The following is a 25,696-nucleotide window of genomic DNA, read 5'->3' as shown; positions in this document are numbered from 1 at the left end:
CACTTAGTACTACGGTATAGTGGTATTCATCTTCACTTATAAGTGAAACGTTTTATATTTGATTCTTACCAAAGGTGAATTTGAACCACATTATTACTAGTCCATTGTAAGGCTAAGCCCACCCTCTATCCCTTAGTATAAATGATATTGTTTGTTCAAAAAAAAAAAATTAAGGATGTATCCAATTAAGATTTTGATGAATTTTGAAAGAATTCATAAATCTATGTGTATTCAATTAAAATTTTAAATGAATCTATTAAATTCTAGTGGTATTCAATCTTGATTTTTGAAGAGTATCAAAATCTGATGGTATTCAATCTCGAGTTTTTTAAAATGTTGCAGAATATGGTTGTATTCAAAATTCAATGAATTTGTAGGAATTTATGAGTTGAAGGATTTTGGTGGATTCTAGAGTGGAAAATATCAATACCAAAAGCCCTCACAAATCATGCCTCTACCCCTAACACTATGTTTGGATATAAAAATTTAAGATTACTAAGAAATTTTAAAATAACAGAAATTGAATTGAAGGGATTTTATTTTCTAGAATTTGTGAATTTCTTGTTTGGTTAACCTAATGGAATTGATACGAAATTTGTTATTTTTAAGCTCTCAATCATAGAAATTAGGAAATACACCTATTTACATGGAATTTAAATTTGGGGATTGGAGGTCCCAAATTCCAAGTTTTTTTCCACACAAAAATTCTAAATTCCTATGTTTATGAATCCAAATAAGGGAATTGGTGCATGTCAAATTACGGATTCTGTCTTTTAACCAAATTCCAAGTTTGTTTTCCTCATCCAAACATAGTGTAAGATTTTATCGCGATTCCTTAATCTACAAAATATGAGCAGATCTGGATATGAACCAACTCTTCTTCTAAGCAAACATGTAAAGGTAACATGCAAAGAAATCTACAAACTTCTTTTTCGATTTTTTGTCTTCTCTCTACGGCCAAATCTTTATCTTGTTTATCTTCAAGGAAGACAACTTGTAATCAACAATGTTCTTGTCTTCTCCTCATGGCCAATTTTGTTTATTATTTGTTTTAGAGAACCTTAAATCTTGATTCAACTCAATCGAATTCTAAGCATCAATTTCCTTGCTTGATCCTTTTTTTATTTGTTCAATTTCCTTACCTGATCTTGGTATCTGATAATCACCCAATATATGTTGTACTTGCCAACACCACTCCCTTTCATCACTGTAGAAATCTTCTTTTCTTTTCTACTTTTCTTTTGGCATCCTCGTTGTGACCTTTGACATCTTCTGTAAATTTTATAAAAGCTCCATTAATATTCATTGAACTTCTTAAAAAAATCGTATAAAATTCCTTTTAAATCCACTTGAAGTCTATGTGAATCCATTAAAATTCATGTGGAGTTTATATGAATCTATTAAAATTCATAGACTCCTTGGGAGTCTATGAGAATTCATCAAATTCTTAATTGAATACATCCTCTAAATAAACTTTTATAATGTGTCAAATTATGGCAACAAACAGGTTGAGGGATTAAGATTTACACTTCAGTAGATGAAAAGCCTTGATTACCGCACATTTAAGAGAAAAACACTATAAATGAAGGCTCGAAAGAATTAGAAACATTGCTTAATAGGTTAATTTTTTTTCATGTTGAAGCCCCCCACACAATTAAACGAGAATTGTACCATTTTTGATCCGTTGGGGTCCCCATGTAAACCGGAGTCTAAATAAAATGGTTTTTAATTTCAGTTTAGCTTCTAATAAAGCATAAAGTGCCCATTAGGGACGTGCCTAACCTCAACCCCTTGCCTAATTTCATGTTACATGCAGTATCTTCAATTGTTTAAGGCCTTAAAATCCTCTTTCCAATTGTTTAAGGCCTTAAAATCCTCTAATTATACGAAATCTTAGATGTCACATGTGGGTCTCCACCGACCCATTAAAACACTGCCAACAGACTAATTAAATCCCTAACATTAACATCACACATTACAAAAGCCTAAAAAAACAAAAAGGAGCTGGCGCCTCTTTCGAATATTTGGCATCATTTCCCAAATTCCGCAAATAATATATATATATATATAGCACTTTTAATGAAAATTAGATTAATTAAAAGCCCAAAAAGAAAATGAAAAATAATGCATGGATAAGCTCAACATGTTGATTCTAGCAGGACCAGTCCGCACAGCCTATTTGCAAGTCCTACGTACATCCGACACGCGTGATCTTCACGCACCACAGTCACAGTCAGAAATAGTGTCTTACACTAACGACGATGGTCGGTTTGATGGATTAAACGACACCATCTAAACTCTAACGACATAGCTAACATCTGGGATCAGAATATCAGAATCTGCCTCGTATTTACATACAACAAAACACGATGAATCAAACGACGCCTTCAAAACGGGTTCCCCCAATTGGGATTCAGGCGGTTCGGTCGGTGCGGTTCTTACTTTGACTATGATGGCCATAATGGCCGTACTGGCCGCGGTTTCCTTCTTTCTTCTGCGGGACCGACCCGGAAAATAGCTGCCCGAACCCGAAAACCGACCCCGACTTGGAAGAACCGCGGAGAGAGCAAACCGGAACGTTGAGAACCGGAGTCACTCTGACGTTGGCCGAGTAGGACCGCTCCATGCCTCTGTGCTTCAACCTGGGCCCACCGTTGAAGCTGCTTGGACTACTCGAGCTACGCTCCAAGCTCTGGAAGATTATTTTCCCCGACGAGTTCATTCTCGGCGAGTCCACCGATACTCCTCTGCTCGCCACTGTACCCGATTCCCCCGTAGCCCTCCGCATCGGGCTCCGTCCCACCCTCGCCTGATCCGCCGCCGATCTCTGCTTCGTCGCCTCCCGAGTCTTCACCGTCCGTACCCGCACTTGTCTCGGGTTGGTCCGGTGGATAGAAATGGTCGGGTTCGGATTTGGCTTGTCCGAATCGAGCGAGAGCCTTGCAAGGTCCTCGTGCTCGTGGCCGGAAGACGAGGAGGAGAGCGAGAGGCGCGACGAAATCGAGACCGATTCGCAGTCCAAGTCTCTAAGCAGCGGCAAGCTCAGGGAAGCGTCGGAGGCGGAGGGGGAGGAGGACAGAGATTTCGAGCTCCGGTGAAGGAAATGCTTCAGAGATTTAGGCGCGCTTGTGCTTACAGTCGCTGCCGTCTTGTGGCTCTCGCTCTTCGAGTTACCGTTGGTGGTGGTGGCGGTGCTGTTCTGGTAGAGCTTCTTTAGGCCTAAGAGCTCCCTCCACCTACTCGAACACCTCGGGGCCTTGGGAGAGAACAGGTACGGGTCCGCACCGATTATTTCAGTTCTCCGGCGGTACTTGGTCGTGTCCGGCGATCTGATCTCCGTCGAAGTCGGATCGTTGACCGTAGCTTTGACCGAGGAGAACTGAAGCGGCATGAGCTTCCCGCCTGAAAAGAGCTCGTCAGCGGGAAGCATCGCCACGGGATCTTCCAACCGGAACTCAAACTCGGCGCAGGAGACCTCCGGATCTGGACCGTCCGGCTGGTTCTTTGCCGGAGACGAGGCTTTGGCCCCGGCTCCCAGCTTTGAAGCGTCGTCTTCGTTGGGAAACTCGCGGCTGAAGGAGATTCTAGGACTCAGCCATCCGTACGACGGGAAAGTCGCTGGAGGGAACTTCTCCGGCGACACCCCGATGTTGTTGACGCAAGCGGAGGCCATCTCAAAAAGGACAATGCGGTTGTGCGTTTGGGGTCGGAATCACATTGCCGGGGAAAATGGGTTGCGGTGGGAGGAGAGATCTAGGGAGGTGTGCGTTGGCGGTTTAGGGTTTGGGAGTTACAAGTGAGATAAGGGGAGAGTTACTCGGTGTCCTTGAATACGGAGCATGCAAAAGATGCGTGCAGATATATACATATAGCACAAGTGGAAACGCTCCATTTTATTTGAGGCCACGTCGCTCTCTATCATTTCATCTTTTGCTGTACCTGTCTTGTTTTTTGGGGTTTTTCCTTCATCTCTAATTAATGATCAAATCTTGCTCCATTTTTGTGCTTTTGCTTTTTAGTGGTTGTTAATTTATTGAAGATAAAGAGGAGAGATTTGGTCATAGATTTGCTTTTGGTGTGAGATGTAACCAATTTTTTTTTTCAATTTGGTCAAAATTGGTGGTGAACTACGAGTTTTTATCCCTTCCGAATCTAGAGAAAGCAACTTGAGAAGGGTATTTTATATGTGACGACGATCAAGCAGATTTACAATCTACAAAGTATCAAACTCAGAGCCTCCTGTTATTTTCTGTAGAAAGCTGTTGTCCGTACTTTTTCAATAAGCCACTAGACTCACCCAACTTGGGTTGGCTTCAGGGTAACATCACAAGTATTTATACGCTTATACCAATTGAGTAAATATATGACTTACACTTAAGAGAGTAATTGGCGGTCACCATTTTCAAGTGCCATTTCACTTCACTAGTGTAGAGCACACCAAGCAGAGAGATCATGTTTTAGGGGTTAGACACACTTAAACCTTCAAGCCCAGCAATTGCACCTCTATTTGGGCTCGGACGAACTTAAACCCATTTACAAATTTGCTTTCCATGTGAGGCATTTCTGATAATGTTTTTGCCACTTTACGCTCTATAAACTACTTGGAATAAGAATTTGACCAACTGTTAGTCATGGTATTAAAGATATTTTAAAGGCCCATAAAAGTTCATTTATTGGCCAGGGCCATAAAGACTATATGAGATCTTAACAACGTCATGACATGCTCAATTATCTATTAATCTAGCTATGTTTAGGATTTTTAACCATTGTTATAGCTTGCCATATGTACTAATGCTCAACCACACAATTAAATTGAGTTTAGTTTGTTTAGCATTTCATTATTGCTCTCAAGCTTTGTAAATGTAATTTTTATTCCCAAGTTGTTTAGATTATGAATGACGAATTGCTTTTGAGATGAGTCATGCACCAAGTACGTAGCGTGTTTTGACAAAATTCCTAATCAACGAAACATGTACATTATCTCTGTACTAAAACCTGGTGAAAAAAACCACTGTTCACTAACAGTGGTCAGTGCCCACCAGGTTTTGCCTCTAATCTAAAGCCCACTTTTTTGGCATTTTGAAGGTGGTACATGAAATGTTGTTTTTACCCCTTTCCTTTATCTTTTTTTTTCCCGCGTGTTGCTCGGCTTTGCCTTCTCTTCTCTCTTATTTTTGCTGATTCCTTTCGCTTTCTGTTCACTTTCACTTTACTTTAGAACCTTGGTTTAAGCTGGTTGTGCGTTTTTCTTCGTTTCAAATTTGGTTGGTTAGTTTTGTTTGCCGTTTCTTTCGTTTTGTTTATGCTTTTTATTTTCGTTTCTGTCTTTTGTTTTTCTTCGTGGTTTCTGCTGTTGCATGACTTCAGTTTGTGCGATCGATTTTCAGCGCCCTTGTTTTCGCTTTCCAATTTTTAATTCGGGACAGGGATCTTTCGATTTGTTCTTTTTTTTATTTCTTACACTCTTTATAGGCTATGACTTTGTGTTTTTTGATGGTTGTTTTTGCAGTGGTTGAACGACTGTCTGATCGCCATTCGGAGGACCGTGTAGTTGCAATTTCCAGTATCCCCGATTGGGTTCTTTGTCAGGTATTAGTTTTTTGAGCGATGTGTTTTTTTTTTCGAACTGAAATGACCATATGATTATTTGTTTCGGTTATTTGAATTTGTAGGGATGTATTTTATTATTTCACGCCATTTGTTGCTTCATTATTTTATTACCAAGCATTCCTATTTCGTCAGAGGGATAAAGTGGGGTATTTCTGTTTTATCACAGAGATAGAGTGTTTTTTCGATGAAAGTTTAAAAGAAATTTTAACAAAACACTTTCGGTATTATTTATTTTTAACGAAAAACCACATTTATACATTTCTCTAATACGATTCACTATACCTTTAAAAATGGTTTTTCACTAAAAGAGAAGTTTTTTTGAATTTTTCGTTAGTTTTTCTAAGTTTTAATTGGTCGCATTTTTAGTTAGGCTATGTTCTGAGTTTTGTCAAATTTTTGGCCTGTTTATGCATGTGGTTTTTATTGTAGACTTGGAAGAAAATGGGATAAAGGGTGAGGGAAAAACAGCAGAAAAAGCATGGAATAAAGAATAGGAATCAGGAATAGGAAAACGGAGAAAAAGAATATGATAGATGAATAGTTTCACTTCATTTATGTTTGTGTGATGACAATGTGCTTCAGTTAAGCAGTGGTCCTGCTATGAGGAAGCAAAATAGCATGTTGTGTTATTTTAATTCTTAATTTTTGTGGATGGGATAAGCAGTATGCGAGTTTTATAGTATAATTCGTCATTTAATACTTTGAAATTTTGAGAAGGAGTTTGGAGCTCAAATGATTACAAGTATTTACCCATGTATCTTAAGTCTTAATTTCGAATCCCCAACCAGTTGACAATTTGGATAATGTTGGTTTTAAAATTGAAATTACTGTAATTTCGTCTTTCAATTTGGTTTGGTTTTACATTTTTTAGTCTCTCATGTTTGCTTGATTGGTGTACAGTGAGGTTTGTGTTAACTTTTAAAACTGAAATGTCAATGTCATTTTCTTCTTTCAACGTGGTAGGATTAATCCAAAAAAAGTAAAATATTTTTTTTTCATTTTTGTGCATAGGATTTTTAATATTTGAATTGACCTTTGCATAATGTCAATTGAGTTAAACATCATCTGTTCTTTGTACAGTTTGCTTTGCTAAATAAAAGTCAGTTTGCTTGAATAGAACTTTTTGTATAATTTGAATACAGTTTGGTTAAACAGTTTTTCTGTTGCATTCTGTTTCCTTTCTTGGACAAAACTAAATTCATGGTTTTGTTCTGTTTATTTTTTAGACAATAATTTTTATCTTTGTGTTAAAATTTTATCAGCTCATATATTTTCTCAAATTGGATGAGTGTGGCTTTGTTTATGTTTCATATCAGTTTGAATTTTCTGTATTTGCCTACCTCCAGTAATTATATGAGAAATTATGTATTTTTAATCTTTATTAATGCTATTTCAGCATCAAATTCATCCTTGCAAACACTGCCATGCTTTGTCCACTATTCTTTGTTCCTGTTTTTTTTCTTTTGGTTTTTATTGAATTTATTGTTCTTTTACACATTTATTTAATTTTTTAAAAAAATTCTTTTCTATTTCAGCTTAAATTATGCTTTGATTTTATCGTTCTTCAGCCTCTTTGAAATTTCTGTGTGCATTATTTCTCAATTTACAAGCGTTAAATCTTATTTCAGCCGTTTCAAATGGAAGATCAAGGTCCAACTCCTCTTAATCGATTGATCTCATATGAAAAAATCCCAAAAATAATAGTCCATGTCTACAGAATATGGAGACCGAGATTTTCAGGCAAGACTGATAAATATGCAAGTCTACACTCTATATTAGTTGATGAAAAAGTCAATAATCAATCTTTAATAATACTCATTGATAAACTTTTGACAACACGTGTTCTTATACACATGGGATGACATTTCTACCGTCTGGGATAAACACAATCTCCATTTCATCTTTAATCTTAGTATTCTTTGATTTTCAATCGCAAAATAACATATTGGTTATCATGCTGCCTCTATGTGATAAAATTTTTTTTTTGGTGCATATCCATTATCTTTAACCTGTTAATTGCACTAATAAATTGACTCTCAATGTTAACTATCCATCTTATTCTCTAATATTTGTGATTTACATTTATTTTCATATTATTTCAAGTATTAAATATATCAGCTCTCATGCTAAGATTTATGTCACATGTAATCATTTTATGGATATCCATTGCCTTTAAACTGTTAATTACAATGATAAATTGGCTTTCAATATTTACCATTCATCTTAGTCTTTAATGTCTGTGATTTGCAGATGTTTTGATGCTATTTCAAGTTTCAAATTCAGTCTTATTTACTCATTCATCATATGTTTGACAATTTCTTTTTCTTGCTTTGCCCATGCTTGATTATCAAGCAACAAGTGATAAAAGCGTCTTCTGACGAAATGGACTATGAAATAATAGTCTCAAAAATTAAAGCAAGTGCTCGCTACGAGATTATGAATTTTCACACCAACAAAATGAGAGGCTAGTATCGAGTGGTGCCGCATGACACTCATTTCCCGCTTATTCCGCATCACAGATTCTTTTTGCAAGATTATAATAGATTGTATCCTAGGCCGAACAAGACTGATACCCTAACAGGTAATAAATATGTACACATTTATATATATTTATATATATATATATATATATATATATTTGTGTGTTAGAATGTATTGGTACATGTTTTATGAAACATTTTGTCCTCACCCGATTATGTTTTGGTTTTTTTTCTTTTTTCAAATTTGCAGATGTTATTGGTCATGTCGTTGCAGTCCAGCGTTTGGAGCCCATAAAAGTGAACCAAAGAAGTGATCACAAGTGTGACGTGGTTATTCAAAATATCAGGTTATTTCCTCCGCACATCACACTTTTTAAAATGTTTTCTGTATCAGTACTGTATATCGTGGATATCCAAACTGTTGTTTTGTTTTATTTTTTTTATTTTTTTTATTTTTTTATCACATTAGGCAATCATATACTTTTCTTAAAAAAAAAAATTTAACACACAACTTTACTTCTTTATCGTACGATTCACTGCTAGAAGCAAGGATTACAGTTTTTACGAGCTTGAAAGTCAAGATATTTGCAGGTATATATTTCAATCAAAAATTCATTTTTTCGTTATTCTTTCTTCCAGATAACTCCGCCTATGTCTTACATGGCCGGTCCCAAGCCCGGATAAAGGAGGAGGGGGAGGGCGTCAGGTAGTCGACAGCCGGCACTCCATGATCACGTCGAATCCTTATGAATTCTTTCTTCCAGATGTTTAGGTGCCTATTTAGTTTTCAAACTTTGTTTTCCCTATCTTTGCTAGACAGTGTTAGATGGTTTTACTCAGTTTTCAACTATTTTTCAAAATAAGTCTAGCTGTTCTATGCCTTTATAATAAGTCTAGCTCTTCTATGCCTTAATAACATAAATATTTTCATCTCTCAAAACAAAAATTGTTATGCTGTTATGCAGTGTTTGAACAACACAATGTTCATACATATACTTTGATCCATATGTTTTAATTTTCTTTTTAAAAAATCAGTGTAGGTTTCAGCTAGACATTTACATAACTGCTTACAATGTCAACTGATGCATCTTTTTTCCTTCTTTCTATCTTCATTTTCTTTTTTATCTTCTTTTCTCTTATTTTTTTTGTTTTTTTTAATACAAACAACATTGTCCTTAACAGCACTGGTGCAACACTTTTCTTGTTGATCCAGAAACTCCAGAATTAAACTCATAAAAATCAGTGTAAGTTCATTCATTATCATACAATCAAAATCATAACACACTTGCAATTATTAAAAAAAAAACATAGCTATTGTTTTTTATGCTCATTTCACTAATGTTAGATCAAAATTGTTCCAGGTTTTCAGGCTTGCCACACCCTGTCACAACACTCCCTCCCTCTAATCAGGCAAGAGAAACTGAGGTTTTCAAAACTGGAAAAAGGTCATAATTGAAGAGTTGGGCTACTTAGACCCGGATTTATATAAGGTATACATAATGCTTTTATTTTATCATATTAAATCAAAATAATCTTATTCAATTTTTACTTCTTTTACACAATCTTTCTGTTTAATAATTATTAACCGTGTAAACATCTTTCTCCGTATTTGATAGGATCATACATTTTTATGCAAGACATCAATTAAGCAGTACAACACAACATATGAATGGTGGTATGCTGCTTGCCCCACATGTGCCAAGCAAATGTATAAGGACCCAACGACTGGTTAACTGATGTGCCAAAAACATACAAATCAAATGCCGACTCCTTGGTAATGACCTAAACACTAAATTTTGGCCTTTTCAATTAATCGTTGCCTCATATCCTTCTTAAACTGAAACTTATCCTTCTTTCTGTTTTTAATTACATATTTTCAATTAATAGTTCATTGATCATGTAACCACATTACAAGCCATAAATTTAATTTAATTTAAAATCAAACTTTACATAGCCATCCTTTTATTTTCCATATGATTAATATTAGCTTTAAAATATAACATAGAAAAATCTATAAGAACGCAATTTTTGACTTATTGCAACTTTTATCCTCTGTGATTAATGTTTTTCCTATTTGAATAAAGGTACAAAGTGTTCTTGGTCATTGAGGACGATACAAATGAAATCAATGCTCTCATTATTGGCAAATCAGGTGAAAAGGTCTTTGGCATGCCATGCAAAGATTTGGTTTTCAATCAAAGATCAACAGATCACAAGCAATTGTCAAGTGAGTTTCTTAGACTTATAGGCCAAAGGAAAAATTTTCACCTTCGGTTTAGAAACCAACGAAATTTGTTGAATTCAAATGATTTCCTTGTCTACAATATTTCTGAGGACACAATGATCCAACCAATAACACCACAGTCTATTATCAAAGAAATTGTAGTGTCTTCCATTCCATGACAGTTTCATCATCTACTACACCAACTGAAAAAATTGGAGAAACGCACAAGAGAAAAAGAGATTCAACCAGGAGAGCCCTTTTTACAGAAGCTGAAAACAGGTTCACAGCATTTTTTTCTAATTCTTATTTTCAATCTGACCGAAATCTATTTACCCAATCTCTTTAATATGTTTGGCATGGTGAGACAGAGGAAATCTCTGAAGTAGATGTGCAGGATCTTGATCGGGTTCCAATCAAATTGTTAATAAAACATCTTCTCCAACTATCATGAAAAAAAAGACCCTGCTATACCCAAAAAAAAAAAAAAAAAAAAACTAGGTAACTTTGCTTCATTCCCTTTTTTTACGTGATGTAACCATATTTATACACATGCTTGATTAAAGCTCAGTTAGCATTGACATCTTTTTTTTTCTCCCTGCACATTCTTTTATTTGCAGTGAATCCCAGAAGGAACAAACTTTTGTTGTTGTAGAAAACACTCTGATCATCTTTTGTTAAAACAACAGTGCTTCTCCATATTTTTTGCATGTAAATAGGCCACCATAACATCAATACCCCTATTTTTTGTGTACATGAACAATCTCCATATTTTTTGCATGTAAATAGGCCACCATAACATCAATACCCCTATTTTTTGTGTACATGAACAATCCGATGTTTTGAAATCTTTCATCTACTAATGCTGATCAAGAACCAACATAGCTACCAGGGGGAAATATCAGACTAATCATTTTTCTACATGTATGCCAAAACCTTTCCTGATGTTTTTTGTCTAGATTGTATAACTATAGACAGTGGCCTGTAAAAATACTGACTACATTTTATATGCAGTCTTTATTATCTTTATTTTAATAATGTTAGTTAGCATTGCTATACATTAGGATTTTTAGAACATCTTATTGGAAAAGTAAATATTTAGAAGAAAAGGAATGTAAATATTTTGTAATTACTAAGTTTTTGTTTAGGAAAGGTTTTATATCCTTTATTTGTTTCCTTTTGTAACAAGGATTGTATGTACCTTATTATTCAGAATTATGGAATACAAAAAACTATCCCGTAAAATTCTATTTGGTGCCAGAGCCAACTGTAACGCTAATCCCACCACTGTGCTGCTTGTGTCGTGAGAAGGAAATTTGCTTGGTTTTTTTCTGCTGCATCTTTGCCGTAGAAAAGCTAATTGCAGTATAAGGGGCCGTGTACTGCTACGGTGTGTGTGTGTGTGTTCTTTGTGGTGTACCATGACGTGATCAATGGCAGGAGATGAGGGTGCGTCAGGGCTGAAGTTGGAGGGTGGGGCATATGACTCTACCCACGGCTCAGCTGTGAATCCGGTTGTTATTCAGAGTGATGCTTCGGTTGTACCAAGTACTGTAAAGCTGAATGGGACAAACTATCCTCTGTGGTCCAAGGTATTAGAGATGCATATCGCTGGACGTGGTAAGAAATGGTTCGCTACAGGGAACGTCAAGGAGCCTAAAGAGAATAGTGCTGAGTATGAAGCTTGGGAGACGGGGAACGCAATTGTGAAAGGGTGGTTGATTAACTCCATGGATCCTACCACCATGGGTTTTTTCATTCATCTTTTATACAGCTAAAGAAGTATGGGACAAGGTTGCTCAAACGTATTATGATGGGTCTGATATTTCTCAGATTTATGAGTTGAAGGTGAAGTCATTTCGACTTTACCAGGAAGGGAGACCTATTGGGGTATACTATGCCGATCTCAAAACAGTTTGGCAAGAGTTGGATCAAATGAGATTAATCAAGATGGAGTGTGCTGCTGACTTGAAGACACTCTGAGAAGAAATTCAACTGGATCGTGTGTATGCCTTCCTAGTAGGGCTTGATGATATTTTTGACAAAGTGCGTAGTGATATTTTGAGAACTCAACCTTTACCATATGTGGATGAGGTGTTCTCCATTGTTAGGCGAGAAGCACAACACCATGCAACTATGATGGGAAGTAGTAATGTGGGGAACCAAGGAGGAGCTCCTCCTGTAGCTATGGTATCACAGCCACCTTCAGGTAGCCGGTTTTTTAACCCATCTCCAATGGCTAATTCTCGGCCATTCACTTGGGGAAAATAAAGATGATCTGAAGTGCACTTTTTGTGGTTAAACTCGTCATACAGAGGATACATGTTTTCAGAAACATGGAGTACCCGAATGGTTCCCCGAATTGAAGAAGAAATTACATGCCAAGGAACGAGCCGTTAATGGAGCAAATGGAAGCTGAGCATCCGTTGCCACTACCACCAAGGATGTCGTGCCCTCCTCAAGTGATCCAAGTCAAAACTTGTTGACCAGGACCACTCCTAGTGAAACCTCGACCACTCCAGGTAGTATAGGGCGTGTTCTTTTAGCCTCTGATATGGAGCATCATACAGGTTGGATTCTAGACTCGGGTGCAACTAATCATATGACTTTTGATAAGAATTTATTTTCTAGTATGACAACAAGTCCACGGAAATATATAGCAACTGCTAACGGAACAACAACACCGGTTTTGGGGGTCGGCATAGTGCATCTCACGCCGACCCTTCCCCTTCATCACTGCTTGCTTGTTCCCTCGTTATCTCATAATTTGTTATCTATTCCTTAAGTTACTGAGCAATTAGATTGTGTTGTACTTATGTATCCAATGGTTTGTTTGCTTCAAGATATTTAGACCAAGGAGATAATTGGGCGTGACACTAAGAGAGAGGGGTTATATTATGTGGATGACGTCGTTTCTGGCTGAGCCAATGCAGTTTGAGCATCCCGTACTAATAATTTACAAGAAGTGTGGTTATTGTATCGTCGGTTGGGACATGCTTCCTTTGGTTATTTAAGGCATATGTTGCCTAGTTTATTTCATGAAATAAAAAAATCAGACTTGCATTGTGAAGTATGTATTCTCATGAAGAGTCATCGCGCTTCGTTTCCTCCTAGTATGAATAAAAGATTGTTTCCTTTTGATCTTGTGCATTCAAATGTTTGGGGTCCCTCTCCTGTTAGTACTACGTCTGGAGTTAAATGGTTTCTTACTTTTGTTGATGATTGCACTCGTATGACGTGGATTTATGTGATAAAAAATAAAAGTGATGTGAGTAAGATGTTTCGGTCTTTTTCTCAAATGGTAGCAACACAATATTCCTCTGTTATTAAAGTTCTCCGTTTTGATAATGGAGGCGGGTATATTGGTTCTAAGTTGTCCGGCTTTCTTCGGGATCAAGGAATCCTACATGAGACTACTTGTCTTCATACCCCACAAAAAAATGAGGTTGCTGAGAGAAAGAACCGTCATATCCTGGAGACTGCCCGTGCTTTGCTCATTGGTGCATTCGTACCTAAACGGTTCTAGCCTAAAGCCGTCACCTATGCAGTGTACATTATTAATCGTATACCTTCCCGGGTTGTGGACTTTAGAACACATTTTCAAGTATTGACCGATTTTGTACCCATCGTATCAAGTAATCATCTTACTCCTCATGTATTCGAGTGTGTAGCTTATGTTCATATCCACAAGATTCATCGGAGTAAGTTAGATCTGTGTGCTCATCGGTGCGTTTTTCTGGGATTTGCTCCTCAACAAAAAGGGTATAAGTGCTACCATCCTAAAACTCGCCATATGTATGTGACCATGGATGTTACTTTTTCTGAATCCGAGTTATTTTATGCTTCGGTTTCAACACTTTTCGATCACCAGGGGGAGACTACTAATGGTGATCTCAGGTGGTTGGAAATAAGTAGCTTAGGGGAAGCATTTGGTGATAAACATAGTAACAGAGACTCTCAGCAAGAAAGTGCCGAGAATGTGGATAGTGGGTCTCGGCAACAAGCCGAGTGTGATGCAGGAAAGGGTGCTGCCGAGTGTGATGAAAGGGTTCCCCAGGAAATTGCCGAGTGTGATGCAGGGGCTCAACAAGAAAATGCCGATCCAGGTACGCCACTCCAACATCAAGTAGCTACCGAACCACACAACCCCCTCTCTTTCGTGCTCGATAGTGTCACCCCATGTGTCTTCTCTGAATATTCCTGAGGTAAGTACTACTAATGCTCATGTAACTAATCAAGATAATATTATGAGTACATATCAGTTGCCGCCAAGGAAAAATCGTGGTGTTCCCCCTGATAGGTTTTCTCCTGAAGAGAAAGTGAAGTACCCAATAGCTAACTATGTGTCATGTTCGAGCCTTGCACCGGAACGTCAAGCCTGGGTTAACAATGTGGAAGCAATCCAAGTACCAACCTGAGTTGATGAGGCATTAAAGGATCCTAAATGGGCTGCTACAATGGATGAGGAAATGATGGCACTACATAAGAATAATACATGGGAGATAATGGAGCTACCCAAAGGAAAGAAGCTAGTTGGGTGTAGATGGGTCTTTACAGTTAAATACAAGGCGGATGGTTCGGTAGACAGATATAAAGCAAGGTTAGTAGCAAAAGGCTATACTCAAACTTATGGTATTGATTATCAGGAGACTTTTTCTCCAATAGCAAAGATGAATATGGTACGTGTTCTAATTTCTTTAGCTGCAAACTTGAATTGGCTACTAAAACAGTTTGATGTGAAAAATGCCTTTCTTCATGGGTACTTGGAAGAAGAGGTATATATGGATTTTCCTCCTGGGTACAATGCCAGAGGGAAGACCAGAGTGTGTAGATTGCGAAAGTCACTCTATGGACTTAAGCAATCACCTCGTGCTTGGTTTGGTAGACTTACTCAGGTTATGAGGATGATTGGGTATTATCAAAGCCATTCGGATCATACATTATTTGTGAAATGGGGAAGTGGTAAAGTGACTGCTTTAATCATTTATGTAGATGACATGATAATAACTGGTGATGATTCGGAAGAGATGGTGAAGCTTGAACAAAACCTAGCTGCAGAATTTGAGATGAAAAGTTTGGGAGACTTAAAGTATTTTCTTGGAGTGGAAGTCGCTCGATCATCTAGAGGTATTTTCTCGTCTTAACGTAAATATGTTTTGGATTTATTAAAGGAAACAGACATGCTGGGGTGTAAGCCTGTGGACACTTCTATTGTAGAGAAACATTATTTGGGGATTTATCCAGATTAGGAACTGGTTGATAAAGGTAGATATCAAAGACTAGTGGGGAGATTGATTTATTTATCTCACACTCGTCCAGATATTGCATATGCGGTAAGTGTGGTCAGTCAATTTATGCATTCACCAAGTATGGATCATATGGCGGCAGTAATGAGAATCTTGGCATACTTGAAGTCTGCTCCGGGTAAATGAATTTTGTATGAATGTCATGGACATATGAAGATCGAGGGATTTACAGACGCTGATTAGGCAGGTGATGTGACTGATAGAAGATCTACATCTGGGTATTTTACATTCGTTGGAGGTAATTTGGTTACGTGGCGAAGTAAGAATCAAAATGCGGTATCAAGATCTTTCGCTGAAGCCGAATATAGGGGAATGGCACATGGTGTGTGCGAGATGTTGTGGTTACGAACGTTACTTTGGAGTTTTGGTTTCAAACAAAATGAGGCAATGAAGTTGTATTGTGATAATAAGTCTGCTATAGAGATAGCCGAGAATCCGGTACATCATGATAGGACTAAGCATGTTGAAGTTGATAGACAATTTATCAAAGAAAAGTTGGAGAAGAAGATTGTGTCGATACCATTTGTGAATTCAGATGAACAGCTTGCAGATGTTCTTACCCATGCTGTATGTAGTAGAAGTTTTGGTGATTCGCTTGTCAAGTTGGGCATGAGTGATATTTATTAGGGCTGGTTTGGTATGGGATACCGAACCAAAAATGACATATCAAATCCCGAACCGAAAATTTTCGGGACGTAAATCTCATAACCGATCCCGAACCAAAATTTCGGATTCCCAAATTTCGGGATTCCCGAAATATTTTCGGTATTTCGGAATTTCCCGAAACCAAACATCATCAGAATCCAAATCATCTTAGATTAATATTGAAATCATCCGAACCTGCATTAAAAATCCAAATTGAAATCAGAGACATAGTGATAGTGAATTAGTGAAAGATTTATGGTCGAGAGAGAAGCAGAGTGAAGAGAGGGACCTCCTCCTGACCCGAGCCCCCCCCCAATTCGAAACCCTAAGCCCCAATTCAAAACCCTAACCTCAATTCGAAATCCCACACACACAGAGAATCACTGGAGAGAACCGGAGGTGGGGATGAAGCCATGAGGTGTGGTGGTGGCCGGAGTGGAGATAGTTCGTCGGAGTCAGATTGCTAGACGGTGGGTGGCTGCTGAGCTTCAAATCTGAGAAAGAGAGGGAGAGTCTGAGACTGAGTGAAAGAAGATGAGAGGCGAAATGAAATGAGAGAGAGTGAATAGGGATGTTCGGCTTGGTTCTGGGTTGTAGAGAGAGAGAGAGATGAGACAGAAAAAATGAGAGAGATAAAGGATTAGGTGGGTTATGAGTTGTAGAGAGAGACGAGACAAAAAATAAGAGAGAGATGAAAGGTTAGGTTATGGGTTGTAGAGAGAGGGAGTCTGGGAGATAATTGAGAGAGATGACTGATGAGACAGAAAATAGGGAAGAGAGAGAGAGACGGCTCTATCTTCAGAAAGCAAGCACCCCTGCCTTGCTTGACCCATCCCTTCCCATGTGCTTGATGCAATGTTTGTCAGCACCACACCGCACATACACTGACACACACTGACACATATACATATATATATACACACACACACATTCCAACCCACACACAGACGCACACAGACACACATATACATATATATATATATATAATATACCCAATATAATATTAATAAAGTTCGGTTCGGGATCGGGAATCCCGAATATTTCAAATTGTAAGACCGAATCCCATACCAAACGATTCAGGATCGGTTCAGTTTCGGTACTAAAATTTTTGGGATTTTTGGTTCGGTATGGTTTCGGTATGGTTTGGGATTTTCGGTATTTTTTTCCAGCCCTAATATTTATGCTCCAACTTGAGGGGGAGTATTGGAAAAGTAAATATTTAGAAGAAAAGGAATGTAAATATTTTGTAATTACTAAGTTTTTGTTTAGGAAAGGTTTTATGTCCTTTATTTGTTTCATTTTGTAACAAGGATTGTATGTACCTTATTATTCAGAATTATGGAATACAGAAAACTATCTCGTAAAATTATATTCATCTTCTATACTTTTATTTTTGTTCCCGCAACAACGTGCGGGCACAACTTCCTAATTTACACCTAAACACCTATTTAATAATTATTTATTTTTAATTTTTAGTTTTCACTTTTAATTCATCATTTTCCCTAGGTATTTTCATACTGTAACTGAAGTGAAAACCAAAAATAAAATACAAAATGTTTCAAAAAGCCCTACAAAAATGAATCTTTTTCTAGTTTAATTAGTTATTCAGATACTGATAGAGGAGTCTAGATTCTCGCCGGATCCTCTTTGTGAGAATTTCGAAGATCTAAATTTTAATAGGATGACTCAGCGTCAGGAAAAGTAAGCCCCCTTGCCTTGATTTAATTTGGCCTCGCTGCACCCTAAATCAATCAATAAGTTTTTTGATTTAATCCATCCCATTTCAATTGCTACCCCATCTATTTACGCTTGGACTTGGGAAACTCGATCCACCGGGTATGGATCCGAATCATAAACTCGCTATGGGATTGCCACTTCAACAAAAGCGTATCGCCCACTTCTTACATTCCGGCTTGAACCTTTGGGTATGAATCGTTTGTTTATCGTATAATTAAAAATAATTTTAAATATTTTTATTTAAAAATAAATATAAACGGTATTTGAAAAAAAACTCCATGATCCTCACCAACGGATCCGGAGAGATCCTTTTGGCTGACAGAGGGAGAAAGAGTCGAGTCCGCTTTGGACGTTGAGGAGAATGTCCAGCAATGGCCGCAAGTACTCGTGCGAAACGGCGAGCCAGACCCTGGAATGGATCAACGCCATCGTCGACTTCATAAGACCCTACACTTTCCTAACCAACGCCCACGTCGTCAATTTCTTCAAGGTTCGTTCTTCTAAATTTCCCTATGCCTCCTCCTCAGTCCCCTCAATAATCTGTTTGGATGCTGAGAAAATACCAGACCGGAAAATCAAAATTCATATCCCCAGATAAAAAGTATATTGCTTTTCAGGACCGGCTGTGGGAAGCTGTCGACGAGGAATGGATGGACTGCTTGCGCAAAGAAGCAGTGGAGAATCTCCTGCAGATTCCTTGTGGAGTGGTCCAGGTACTCTTTTTCTTGTTTTCTTTGTGGATTGAATTGAATCGTTGGCCATTGTTTGTAGCTTGATGCGGATTATTTGTGTTTGCGCTTGTGTTGTTAGGATCATTGGCCTGCTTCGCTTAAGAATTTTATTGTCACTTTGAGCTCTCTTGTGCTTCCTCGACAACAAGCAGACTTGCAGACGGTATGCATTCATTTCTCAGTTTTGGTTTTGCATTCGCATCCAAATTTGAAGTTCGATAATCAGATGTTGTAGTAAGAAAACCTGAAAAATTCAACATCTCATAATAACAATCATGTGAAAATGTGGGATAGGAAGTCATGGATTAAGATGATGACAAACTAATAAACTATTGTGGTATAGTCGAAATAAAACTGAATCATCGGAACAATTGAAAGTCAGAAGAGCAAATTTTGTATCAGTACAAGATACTATTTCCTTATGGTACTTTCATCTCTGTCATTGCAGGTATTACCTGGCATGGACATGACTTCACTCAATAGCGTTCTCTCCACAGGCATGAATGCGAAGAAAAAACATGAAGTAAGTTGTTGACTTGTTTAAAGAATTGGATAGCGATGGCTCTGTTGGTTTGACCGTCTTCCTGTTGTGAAACATTGGGGGTCAGAGAGATGTGTCTATATGGTCTTTGATTTCTAGATAGGAGTTTCTGATTCCAAACTTCCTTTTTGCATATTTGAACAATGAATGCATATCGTTATTCTATTAAAAACATGAGCTTGTATCTGCAGGTAGAAGTCCTTTCTGCGGTTGTTAATTCTATTGCTAGCAGTGTCAGGGCTAATGCAATAATTGATGTTGGCTCTGGTCAGGTAGTCCTGCAATCTTCTGTCTGCATTCATTGGTCCACAGTATCTGCTCATTTGTCTGTTGTTTTGTTTGATTCACATTCACTTTCTTTCACTTATAACCAAATTGCTAAAGGTATTTCCTTTTGCCTAGATTAAAATTGCATTATTCAGAAAATAATGGAAGGCAATGACTTTTCGTTTCTTTTCTTTTTTCTCTTATAGTATGATGGTAGCAATTAGTCTTACAGATTACTTTTTTTAGTTTTTCATTCTCTTAAAAACTATCTTTTTCAGGGGTATCTTGCACAAGTACTTTCCTTTCACTACCAACATGCAGTATTTGCAATTGATGCATGTTCTCATCATGGAAGGGTTACTGATGCACGTGCAGAACAAATCAAGAAATATTATGCTTCTCAAATCCGTAAATCTGTGTACGATTCCTTCTTGTTTTATTTTCTTGTCGCAGTAGTTCCTACTTGAACATTATTTGATGTTTTCACTTGCGATTTTGCTAATTTGATCAGTCGACCTAAAATTTCCATCTCAAACCTCAAAGAGAAATGAATAAGGCATATTATTCTGTTGGAATTACCCATTTCTCAGCTCCATTTCCCATATGTAGACTATTTTTCTTTTGAAAAGCCCAAGGTGGACATTTTTAGTTTGGAAAGCCTAAGTCAGATATTTTTTTCTTTTGAAAAGCCTAAGTTAGACCTATTGATTACTTGCTGTTGTTTTTTTGCGTTATTTTCACACATCCTATGATCTAACTAGCACATTTAAGCAATTTCATTGCTGATTTGGATTGAGTAATTATTTTTTAGTCACTTTTTGCACACACTGGACTTATAGTTTACTTTTGTTTTGGGGTTAGATCAGAAAACAGGAGTTTGACTGTGCCTAAGACAATCACATGCAATGTGATGTCTATTGACACGTTGAAAGCTTTGGCTGACATACCACTGGATGAAGATAATGTCTCTTCATTACAAACTTCCTGCAAGGGAGACAGTGGAACTTCACTGGTTCTTGCTGGCCTTCATGCTTGCGGAGATCTTTCAGTAACAATGCTCAAGTGAGTTCTTCAGTGTGCTTTACACCTTATATTTCTATCTTTCAGAAATGAGGTTCCTTCCATATAATCTTGAGGATAGAGTGATTTATACCCATAAACCCCAATAGAAGTTCCTTATGATTGATTGAAATCTCTAGCCTGTATAAGTCTTGTATGTATTCCACCAATAAGAAGAGTTGCAAGTCGTGTCATATTTGTGATGAATTGGTGATGTACATGAAGCAGTGTCCAAGTTGCTTTCATACCATACAAGAATTTGATTTAAGCGAAAAAATGAATAGCTGATATGATTAAAGGGGGATACAAAATGGTTGCATACAATGGTTTCATAACTAGGTTATCCATGGTATTTGATATTTCATAAGTCTCAATCAGTTCTATATTACAATTGGGCCTTTACTCATCTTTTCTCTGTTTGTCAAATAACTCTATTGCATTAGTAGATTCTTTGATGCAGTCTGCATATTTTAAATGGGTGGCATCCCTATACTTCATTGACCATTTTTTATCTTTAGTTGTATCTTTTTTCATTACCACCCACCCATCCTTTTAAATAACTGATTCAAGATTTCCATAATGATCACCTGCAAATATTTTTTTACCATCAGTTAACCGTCTTCCCAGATTTTAATTATACCAAGTTTGATTGGCACTTGCTTGGGGTTCTACATGATCCATAAATTGGTCTTACTGTTTTCAGTAGTCTATAGAGCCAACAAAAGATTGTATTTGTTTGGTTATATGTATTTTACAGCGTCATATGTTCTTATCTGTCAGTATTTTTATGGAAGTGATGCTTAACTTTATGAATCAGGACCTTTATGGAGTGCAAAGAAGTTAAAGCAGTTGTTAGCGTTGGCTGCTGTTACAACCTATTATCTGAAGAAGGTTCCAACCATGTGGGTTCTCAATGTGGTTTTCCAATGAGTCATGGTGTTAAATCTGCTGGTTTGTCACTTGGAAAAAGTTCACGTGACCTTGCATGTCAGGTAAGTCTTGCTTCTCTCGAAAGAGAAAAGTACAGGAAATAGAAAAGTAAGAGGATAAAACGAGTTTTAAAAGTTTTTCTTATGGTTAAAAACATGCAAATAATGACTAATTGTCAAAGGGACATTAAGTTATCTGAGGGTTCTTAGAAAATCTAGAAAGTTTTCCCAAGAGGATAAGGAAGTTTATTCTTCAATTAATAAATGGTATAGATCTAAAGTCCGTGGGAGTCTGGGACTGATGACAACAAAGTGGGGTGAGGTTAACTAGAAGGATTGTAGATCATTCTGTATGCTGGGGAGAGGCGTTAAGTTAATTTTTTTCCAAGGATATTTATTCTAGAGTGCTTTATCTTGTGTTCCTGCTTTACTTTCCTAGAGTGCGGAGAGGTGGAGATGCTTGGAAAATGATGCTGGCGTCCATAACTTTGAGCTGCATGCTTTCCGTGCTGCTTTTCAGATGGTATGCATTACTTACACCATTGCAGTTAGCCAGCAATTTAAGTTTTTTAAATGCATGGACATTTGTAAAATTTATTTCAGTCATTCCTATTCTGCTTTCATCTCTCTCTGATTCTGAGTTCCGCTCAACCTCCTTGTTTGATGTTACCCTTAAAGTCCTGCGTGGTATAAATAACATACTCTTGACTTCTGCAGGTTCTCAGTGTATATTATCCCAAAGTGATGACTACAAGTCCATCAATTGGGCGTCAAGGAAAGGCTTTGCGTCGCCGACAGCAGAGGGTCGCCCCAGACTCCTCGCTGCATCATAAAGAAAGCACATGTTCATCCCTTTCCCAAATAAACTCTGCTATGAAAGGAAGCTGGTCTCACATAAAACCTACAGTACAGGAAGCAGGTGACAAAACATTATTGTAATCTGAATGGAACTTTTTATACTACTTAATTATTATTGTTTTGCTGCTGCAGCAACCTTTTGAACTAATTAGAGTGAAACACATAACTAGATAAACATATGACACAGATGGCAGTTTTGACACGGTGTTAGAGACAACGACCATAACTAATGAAAATTCCTTCAAGGCCACCCAATGTGGGAGGAGCAAGTTCATCGGCAAGTATCCACTTTTCCAGAAATATTGCTTATCTGGTTTATCTCGCCTTGGTCTTGAGCCTCTGAAGGAAATGGATGTTCATGGAATATGGAAGGAAGTTGAATCATCTGCTGTATGTTACTTTCACCCATATAATAAGCTGTACTGATACTTTGCTTGCTTATTCACATCCCATATGGCATATCACCTAAACTGCTTGCTCCAACTAGTTTTTGAGTCTCTGTTTCTGAACCAATGTGACATCCCTTCTGTTTATAAAGTTACACAGATGCGGATGCAATTATTTTGTATTTTATATGGATGATGCAAGAATCAAGATTAATGTAGCTTTTATTTTTTCTGATGACGTAAAATTAGGATAGCTCTGATGCAGATATTACTGGGGCTTCTGATTAAATATGCAGGGCCAGTTAATATTGTCGTAGCAGGGTCGGAAGGGCTTTTGGCTGTTAGGTTGTATAGCAATAGGAAGGACCAATTGGCCTTAGGATTAGTTTTAGTTGTGGGAAGGAGAATCATATTTTGAGCTGCAGAATTTCCGTCCACATCATTGTATAGGGATGGAAATTTTATAGAGATTTTGTTGTATGCCTCTGTTAGGTTAGTATTCAAAATGATGAAAGAAAATAATGTTGGTTCTTAGCATTGAAGATTCAAAAGAAAGTGAAGTTTTGGAGAGATGTGCGTAAAATAAATTACATATGCCAAGTCCTGTATTTCGTTGTTTGGATTAAGTGTATAGTAATTAGTAAATGCTATCTGAATAATTTATTGTGTTGACACATTGCAGGACTGCGTAATTGAAATTTGCATTAGGTTCCCTCATCCTGCTAATTTCTTTGCTGGTTCCTCTTTAGTCGGTGAAAGATATATCTATGGTTTTTGTTAAAATTCTGTAACTAAATGATAAATTTTCAGTTATTTTTTATTTTTGGTCCTTTGCCTCCCACCTCCATCTCCCCCAAACCCGGTCTTTCACTTGATGAGTTATGTATTGTGAGTGCAAAGCTCTTTTCACATAATGTTTGCTGTTAGTTTTTGTTGAAAGAATATATAAGTTTACCATATGCATTATACTTGCTGACCAATTATTTGTATGAACAGGAACTTATTGGACCTTATTGGTCTCTTCGAGCTGCTTTCGGGCCTCTTTTAGAAACTTTCCTTTTGCTTGATAGATTGTTGTTCCTCCAAGAGCAAGGGAGTTCAATTGAAGCAGAAATGCAACCAATTTTTAATCCTGCGTTGTCCCCAAGGAATGTGGCCATTATTGCTAAAAAGTTGACGACACAGATGTGACTGGCATGAAATACGGTAAGTCATCAAACATCAAGTCTTTTTCAATCCGTCCTCCCCTGCCGCTGTGGCTCTGTGTGCGCATCATACATGTTTGCGTCAAGAATGCTATATTGTACCTGTTAAAAGTAGTAAAAAACTGATAGCTTCTTGTGAATGTACTTCTCCATATCTCATACGGATATTTGGTTTAAATACAAAAAAAGAGAGGCATTCAGTGCCACAGATTGTGTTGTTGAATCTGAACCTTTCATGTGATGAGCCAGAGGTCATTAAGAGCCCAGTGGTGAACGACGCTGGTGATGCTGTGGGTTTGATCATTACTGGTCCTACTGACAATCTTCTAAGTTTGTTTTCAGGAGGAGATCCAGATCCGACAACTTATGCAACGCAGTTGCAAGAACGTGTCGATGCATCATCATTACTGAAATTATTGCCAAAGGCAGAAGATGTGTTGAAATGTGCAGTCTCGGGAGAAGAACTCAAGGACTTGCTTGTACTGGATGGATGTAATCAAATTGATTAAATGATTTAAAACTTTGATTGAATAGATGTATTAAACCCATTACACAAAATTGAAGAAAAACTGAACTCCCAAATCCTAATTAATCTCAATTTAAACTTGATCCTTTTCTTGGTAGTGTTCTATTGCCTCCTAACTCCAGTTTGTATCCCTTTTAGAAGTATCTGATCAAATCAGTTTTTGTCGCAGAGGATGCTTTAAAGCCATCTTCATTACTACGAGGTCCGGGCTTTTTTGGAGCTGGCGGGCACGGTACATTTTCTTGTCGCATAAGTTTTGGTTCCTATACCTGTTGGGGTTGTCGAGTTTGCTCCTGACATCTCGATCACTGAAATTTGCTAAAACGTACGTACACTAGCCCAACAAATAAACACAAGACGTATTGCAAACGTTCAAACTCAAGTAAATCAAAGGTGTATGATTGTTGAGAATACTAAGGCATGTATTTATGCTGCGTTGTAGGTTTGTTTCGTTTCCCAAAACCAAAGGAAATCCTAACTAGGCTGGAGACGGGTTCAAAACTAAAGCTTCCTAACCATAACAGGAATATAGCTTAATCCTAGAGAGAAGGGGAGAGAGTTTTAAGATGTAAAATACCTAAAGGGCATTGAAAAAACCAAGCAAAGAAAGAAAAAAATAAAAAACTTTATTCATTAAATTCAAGACTAACTAAGGTCACAATATTCCGTTACGGCCTTTTTTTTTCTTTAATCCTAAGTTAATTTCGAAAAAAAAAAATTTGTTAAATAATTTGGGTAAAAGTTGAATATGTTCAAAAAACAGAGAGAGAGTAATTTCACCCTGTAATTGCATATGCCCAAATATTCAAAACCTAACCCCGGTATTGTCTCCATGGTCCATACCCAAACATGGCTCCTCCTCCACGGCCTAGTGTATCAACGTTTACACAATTTTTCTACTTTTTCATCAGTAATTCAAACAATCACGGTGGGAGTGGACTGGTGGTTGGGGACAAATTCTATGACACGTTTTGGGTTCGATTGGTGAATCACACGATGATGGTTAGAGGGAGACCATGCTTCTGTGAGTCTTTCTAGCTCGTGCTGGTGAATCACACTACGGTAGCCTCTGCGAGTTTTTCCGACCCCTGAAAGAATGGATTGTCATGTCAAAGTCACCAGCTACTCTCCTTTAAGAATAAAAATAAAAATCAATAATTTAAACAAATCTATTAACAGTGTATTAACGTCTAAA

General features: G+C 37.5%; 2 protein-coding genes and 2 long non-coding RNA genes across 9 annotated transcripts; 2 read left to right on the top strand and 2 right to left on the bottom strand.

The window, feature by feature from the left end:
• Positions 1–2,115: 2,115 nt before the first annotated feature.
• On the bottom strand, positions 2,116–4,121 carry LOC103445769 (uncharacterized). Its single transcript, XM_008384807.4, has one exon. It carries the CDS (start codon positions 3,671–3,673, stop codon positions 2,414–2,416), a length of 1,260 nt encoding a protein of 419 aa, XP_008383029.2. The 5' UTR covers positions 3,674–4,121; the 3' UTR covers positions 2,116–2,413.
• Positions 4,122–8,735: 4,614 nt separating this feature from the next.
• LOC108173448 (uncharacterized) lies at positions 8,736–9,843 on the top strand. Of its 2 annotated transcripts, XR_003773529.2 has the most exons (4): positions 8,736–8,862; positions 9,273–9,334; positions 9,452–9,580; positions 9,707–9,843. It is a non-coding gene; the product is annotated as an uncharacterized lncRNA (long non-coding RNA). The 2 variants fall into 2 exon arrangements; XR_011580671.1 differs by lacking the exon at positions 8,736–8,862 and having other exon boundaries at positions 9,199–9,334.
• A 6,154-nt stretch (positions 9,844–15,997) lies between these two features.
• On the bottom strand, positions 15,998–17,172 carry LOC114824933 (uncharacterized). Its single transcript, XR_011580670.1, has 2 exons — positions 16,552–17,172; positions 15,998–16,457 (listed from the first exon to the last, which is right to left on the bottom strand). It is a non-coding gene; the product is annotated as an uncharacterized lncRNA (long non-coding RNA).
• Positions 17,173–18,054: 882 nt separating this feature from the next.
• Positions 18,055–24,918, top strand: LOC103436188 (uncharacterized). Of its 5 annotated transcripts, none has more exons than XM_008374614.4 (13): positions 18,055–18,489; positions 18,617–18,712; positions 18,810–18,893; positions 19,179–19,253; positions 19,463–19,543; positions 19,817–19,956; positions 20,400–20,600; positions 21,415–21,589; positions 21,966–22,049; positions 22,244–22,445; positions 22,572–22,774; positions 23,767–23,976; positions 24,671–24,918. In XM_008374614.4, exons 1-12 carry the CDS (start codon positions 18,361–18,363, stop codon positions 23,959–23,961), a joined length of 1,665 nt encoding a protein of 554 aa, XP_008372836.2. In that variant the 5' UTR covers positions 18,055–18,360; the 3' UTR covers positions 23,962–23,976; positions 24,671–24,918. The 5 variants fall into 5 exon arrangements, 4 of the variants coding, with proteins under 4 accessions (XP_008372836.2, XP_008372834.2, XP_008372833.2 ...); XM_008374612.4 differs by lacking the exon at positions 24,671–24,918 and adding an exon at positions 24,318–24,598; XM_008374611.4 differs by lacking the exon at positions 24,671–24,918 and adding an exon at positions 24,225–24,598.
• The last annotated feature ends 778 nt before the right edge of the window (positions 24,919–25,696 follow it).

The sequence above is a fragment of the Malus domestica genome, chromosome 05, assembly GCF_042453785.1.
Source record: "Malus domestica chromosome 05, GDT2T_hap1".
Lineage (NCBI taxonomy): Eukaryota > Viridiplantae > Streptophyta > Magnoliopsida > Rosales > Rosaceae > Malus > Malus domestica.
This window is presented reverse-complemented; position numbering and strand designations above follow the sequence as displayed.

Excerpts from the sequence above, each read along its gene's own strand:
- LOC103445769 (XM_008384807.4), bottom strand. The coding sequence starts at position 3,673 with ATGGCCTCCGCTTGCGTCAACAACATCGGGGTGTCGCCGGAGAAGTTC.
- LOC103436188 (XM_008374614.4), top strand. The coding sequence starts at position 18,361 with ATGTCCAGCAATGGCCGCAAGTACTCGTGCGAAACGGCGAGCCAGACC. Across the intron at positions 18,490-18,616 it reads ACGTCGTCAATTTCTTCAAG|GACCGGCTGTGGGAAGCTGT; the intron begins GTTCGTTCTTCT and ends ATTGCTTTTCAG. Across the intron at positions 21,590-21,965 it reads CACGTGACCTTGCATGTCAG|AGTGCGGAGAGGTGGAGATG; the intron begins GTAAGTCTTGCT and ends TTACTTTCCTAG.